A 5,906-nucleotide genomic window follows, 5' to 3' on the forward strand; every position below is an offset into this window, starting at 1 on the left:
GGATACATGTAGCATTGGTGCATGTTGACTCAGAGTTTGCGTCATCTGAAGTCTTCGCGGGAGTTGGTGCCGTTTCTTCACAGGTGTTGGTCAACTGAAGTCTTCATCCCCAGATAAAACAGAAAAGCAAATGGAGAATAATCAGCATAGCTGCTGTTCATAACATTAAGAAGATAATCGTGTGTATTTGATCGGTTAGGGTTAAGGATAAGGTTATTAAATGAATGCTAAGCTAAAGAGATCGTCTTTAATCCCATACATTATCAGGGAGGTTATTCCAGAGTTTAGTTATCCTAGGTACTATCAAAAGACCAGAGTTCTGTGACCTTAAAGAGCGTGATGATAGTAAGGCAATAGAAGATTAGTTAAATACAGAGGAGCTAAATCATTCAGGGCATAGGTATTCATTCAGCATTCAGGGTATCATTCGGTATAGGTCACTAGCACTAATTCCATGTTTTCTTATAATATTACCAAGTGGCTGCATATATATTGAAAACAGCAGAGCACCTATCACAGATCCTTGAGGCACTCCATAATTTACTGACGTTATTTTAATTTTTCCCCATTAAAATAGACAAAATGGTAATGGTCGGATATGATCTAAACCACCTTAATGCCTATCGCTGAATACCAGTGTAATTTTGTCGTCGATCTAAGAGTATTTGATGATCTATAATGTCAAACGCTGCGTAGTAATTCAGCCAGACACGGAAACTGATTATTACATTGTTAAAAGTCAATAAATATTAGGCTATCTAATATTTAAAAAAACTAATTTGGTATAGGACAGCCAATAATTCAGTAGCCTAATAAAAAAATATATATTTTTGCTTTACCATCACCATCCTCACACGCGAGAGACTATGACGTCACGAGTGTCATTCAGTCTTCATGATCCGCCCTCTCTCTCTCTCTCTCACACACACACACACTCACTCTCAGGCGATCAAAGCGCCGGAATAATGGAAAGGCTGAACGGAATCTGAGGAGTCTTGAGAGGAATTTTCAGGCGTCGAGAGGAATAAAAAAAAGAGAGAAAATTAAATATTTTAAAATGGAAATAAACACGAACTCGTGAAATGGAGGACTGGAGTACAACGACATATTGAACAGATGTTCGTGAACTCATCCTTACCTGTTTTTATTTGCTCAGCGTCATGGATTTATTAAAAGTTAGTATTTTTGCATCACTGTAATCTGTCATTTTAAAATATTTCTATTCAAAACGTCAAAGCCGAAAGCGCGCAGAGATACCCGGCGACATGGAGTTCAACTGTCGATATCAGAAGTTATCAGAATCAGAATCTGGATGGTTTTGAAAGACTTTTCTGGAAAGACCTTCAGTTTTTGATAGAGTTTCGTAAGTGAGTTACAGTCGTTTCATTTTATATCATTTAATTGGCAAAAAGCAGGACTATCGGGAAGCTTCACGGCAACAAACGAAAAACACGCTGGAAAAACCATTAATGACCCGCGAAACATGTTGTAGCGAGTGAGCATTATACAGTGAAAACACGTCCACCTTCTGCGTGTGTGAGAAATGAAGGAAAAGTCCAAGAATGCAGCGAAGACACGAAGAGAAAAGGAAAATGGAGAGTTTTATGAGCTGGCCAAACTGTTGCCTCTGCCGTCCGCGATCACATCTCAGCTGGACAAAGCGTCCATCATCAGACTGACCAGCAGCTACCTGAGGATCCGAGGCCTGTTCCCTGAGGGTAACACACACACACACACACACACACACACACACACACACTGACCAGCAGCTACCTGAGGATCCGAGGCCTGTTCCCTGAGGGTAACACACACACACACACACACACACACACACACACACACTGACCAGCAGCTACCTGAGGATCCGAGGCCTGTTCCCTGAGGGTAACACACACACACACACACACACACACACACACACACACACTGACCAGCAGCTACCTGAGGATCCGAGGCCTGTTCCCTGAGGGTAACACACACACACACACACACACACACACACACACTGACCAGCAGCTACCTGAGGATCCTGTTCCCTGAGGGTAACACACACACACACACACACACACACACACACACAGACCAGCAGCTACCTGAGGATCCGAGGCCTGTTCCCTGAGGGTAACACACACACACACACACACACACACTGACCAGCAGCTACCTGAGGATCCGAGGCCTGTTCCCTGAGGGTAACACACACACACACACACACACACACACACACACACACACACACACACACACACACTGACCAGCAGCTACCTGAGGATCCGAGGCCTGTTCCCTGAGGGTAACACACACACACACACACACACACACACACACACACACACTGACCAGCAGCTACCTGAGGATCCGAGGCCTGTTCCCTGAGGGTAACACACACACACACACACACACACACACACACACACACACTGACCAGCAGCTACCTGAGGATCCGAGGCCTGTTCCCTGAGGGTAACACACACACACACACACACACACACTGACCAGCAGCTACCTGAGGATCCGAGGCCTGTTCCCTGAGGGTAACACACACACACACACACACACACACACACACACAGGCCAGAAGCTACCTGAGGATCTGGCTCAGTTTACACACTCAAAACGACATTAATTTCATTAAATTAATCTTAAAGAATTTTGAAATGTTTATAAATGGTTGTTGAACTCGTTAAGACAAATAGTCTAACCACTACAAGTCCAAACGTCTTCAAAATAAAATGATAATTATGAGTTCGTTTTGATGAAATGATTGCGATTAAATGTTCGGGAGAATCATGTAAAATACAGCGTAAAAGCAACAATGACCCTCTGACTTAAAAAACTAGTTCCTAAAATAAAACTAGGCTACTTTATTATATAAAAAAATATCATATAAAATCATATCACAGATTCAGTCATTTTATCTTTCCGTCGCTCAGAATATTCAGAATATTTTGCTGAGAATCTAAAGCTACATTTATATTGAATCATAACAGATTTCAAATTGTAGCCTATATATGGGATAAATATTTCACAAATGTGAGAAAATAGAGAATCCATAATCGGACCGCATCGGGCACAAAGATCATATACTTTAGAGATATTACTTTAGTTAAAAAAATAGTCAAAATTAAGAATTTGTTCAGATAGTTAATTTCTTCGATGGAGGTTTCGGCGGTAACAGGGCCACGTTTATTTTAAAGGTATTCACCTAAACATAAATATTCTGCCGATATTTACTTAAAATATTATTAATTATTGTAAACATAAAATAAGATATTCTGATAAATGTCTGATTGGGTCTTTTTTCCATCCATACAATTGAATTCAATGGACACCGAAACAGTTACCAACATTCTTCAAAATATCATATTTTATGTTGAACAGAATTAATGATTTATTTGATTGAATCTTGTATTATTGTGTGATGATGAGCAGTGATGACAGTAACACACTTCACGTCTCTGACACGTGCTAAATAACTCAAAACAAACTGAATAAAACAAAAAACTCTGATGTATAATCTTACAGATGCCTAACACTAATCGACTTTGTCAAATTAATGTATCTGTAATATTATCACGCATGCTCAATTTATACACGCAAAACGAACCAATAATGTTGATGTTATTCTGCATCTCTGACAGCGGACTCGGACCGTTTGCAGGATTGGTTAAAACAAACATATAATAATCTACTGTAAAAGCAACACTGGACAGTTGATCTATTAATATTATTTCTCTCTATACGTGAACATGATTAAATATCTGTGTTCGGAAAGTTTCTCGGGTCTCTGTGATCGTGAGGATCATCGCTGTCATGATTTATCTCTGCATTATAATGACGTCCATCGGGATATAATTACAGATTGCGCGTGTGGACTGTTGAAACTTTACATTTAAACTCCGCTTAAATAAATGAAATTACTTAAGATTATTTCGTTTTGCTAGACGAAATTCAGTTATCAAATCAAGTCAGTGATCTGATCTGGATAAAGTTACACACACAACATAAAGAGAGCGTGTTAGCAACAATTATAATGCGCGTTTTACAAGTCTTGAGAGACTCATCATCCTCACCATCCTCACCATCATCATCATCATCATCATCATCATCATCATCCTCACCATCATCATCATCACCATCCTCACCATCATCATAATCGTCAGCGGGTTCGCTTCTCTGCGTTGGTCATCGACTCAGTTCTTCTTCAATAAAAGGCTTTGGCGGAATAAACCCCTCTTCATCTCTTCATCTCTTCGTCTCTTCGTCTCTTCATCTCTTCATCTCCGCCACAGGAACACAACGCGCAGTTTTATAAAGTTGTTTGATGGATAAGATTCCTAACTCGGTGAAAACGGGCCCTAGATTAGTTATATTAAATTATGCGATCATCATTTGTTGTTGCAATTCTGTAATTGTCCTTTTATTGCCTATACAATATATAGCCTGTATAAAATGGTTTCATTGAAAGTTGGGTCATTTTATGTAATTATAATAAACACATTACGGCTTCAGAGAAATTATATTTTACGTTTCTTAAATCCACAATTGTTTTTAGTTATTTTTTCAGATTCTCCACATTAAGTTGAGAAATAAATTAGTTTAATCAGCATATGTAGGCTAATAATAAAGATTGATGACCTTCCGTAAAACTGCAGTTTAAATTAGTTTGATTCTAAGACAATCCACTTTTGCTAATTATATATATATATGTAGCTAAATTAATTATTAATGAATTAATCTTTTTGTGCTCTTTTTACGCAAAACTAATATTTTACGTGCATCTTATTCGCAGAATTGACCCGCTGTGTAAAACTGGTTGTGTGTGTATTTTCGTTAAGAAATTTTCGTATCATACACACGCTAAAAAAGTGCGCATCGGGTGCCCGTAAAGGGTCATTTCTGCGCATAAAGAGCGCGCTCGAGCAGGAACGGGAATATGCCGTTTATTGATGACGGGATTCAAGCTCGACTTTCGCTAATACAACTGTGCTTGTAATGAAGGTTTGACTGACCCGTGTTTGTTTGTGTGTGTGTGTGTGCCTGTGTGTGTGTGTGTGTGTGCGCGGCTGTGTGTGTGTGTGTGCGTGCGTGTGTGCGTGCGTGTGTGTGTGCGTGCCTGTGTGTGTGCGTGCGTCTGTGTGTGTGTGTGTCTGTGTGTGCGTGCCTGTGTGCGCGTGTGTGTGTGCGTGCCTGTGTGTGTGTGTGTGTGTGTGTGCGTGCCTGTGTGTGCGCGTGCCTGTGTGTCTGTGTGTGTGTGCGTGCGTGCGTGTGTGTGTGTGTGCGTGCCTGTGTGTCTGTGTGCGCGTGTGTGTGTGTGTATGTCTGTGTGTGTGTGTGTGTGTGCCTGTGTGTCTGTGTGCGCGTGTGTGTGTGTGTGCCTGTGTGTGTGTGTGTGTGCCTGTGTGTCTGTGTGCGCGTGTGTGTGTGTGTGTGTGTGCCTGTGTGTCTGTGTGCGCGTGTGTGTGTGTGTCTGTGTGCGCGTGTGTGTGTGTGTGTGTGTGTGTGTGTGTGTGTGTGTGTGTGTGCGTGTGCAGGTCTCGGAGGGGCCTGGGGTCAGTCAGCACGGCTCAGTCCTCGGGATCTCATGGCCAGGGATCTGGGATCTCATCTGCTGCAGGTGCCAAGCTTTAAAAATAACATTATATTCGATTCTAATTTCTTGAAACGCATCTGATGATTATGTAAATTGATCATATAAAAACATGTTTTATGTACTCTGATGTTCATATTCTGGCATTTTTCAGACGCTGGACGGGTTTGTGTTTGTCGTGGCGTCTGACGGTAAAATCATGTACATTTCAGAAACGGCTTCAGTTCATCTGGGTTTGTCACAGGTGAGAGTTTAACACGAAGCCAGGGTCAGTCCGGGGCCGCAGTGATATCACTGCAACACACACATCACTGAG

The 5,906-nt window shown here is 41.2% G+C and overlaps 1 protein-coding gene across 1 annotated transcript in view; it reads left to right on the plus strand.

Moving 5' to 3' along the window:
• Positions 1-1,522: 1,522 nt before the first annotated feature.
• sim2 (SIM bHLH transcription factor 2) overlaps positions 1,523-5,906 on the plus strand; it is a 32,049-nt gene continuing 27,665 nt past the window's right edge. Inside the window, exons 1-3 of the mRNA XM_079600452.1 lie at positions 1,523-1,718; positions 5,535-5,617; positions 5,745-5,834. Coding sequence (XP_079456578.1) covers positions 1,544-1,718; positions 5,535-5,617; positions 5,745-5,834 — 348 coding nt within the window. The 5' untranslated portion in view covers positions 1,523-1,543. The remainder of the gene's footprint in view (positions 1,719-5,534; positions 5,618-5,744; positions 5,835-5,906) is intronic.

This window comes from Phoxinus phoxinus (genome assembly GCF_949152265.1).
Source record: "Phoxinus phoxinus genome assembly, chromosome: 23".
Lineage (NCBI taxonomy): Eukaryota > Metazoa > Chordata > Actinopteri > Cypriniformes > Leuciscidae > Phoxinus > Phoxinus phoxinus.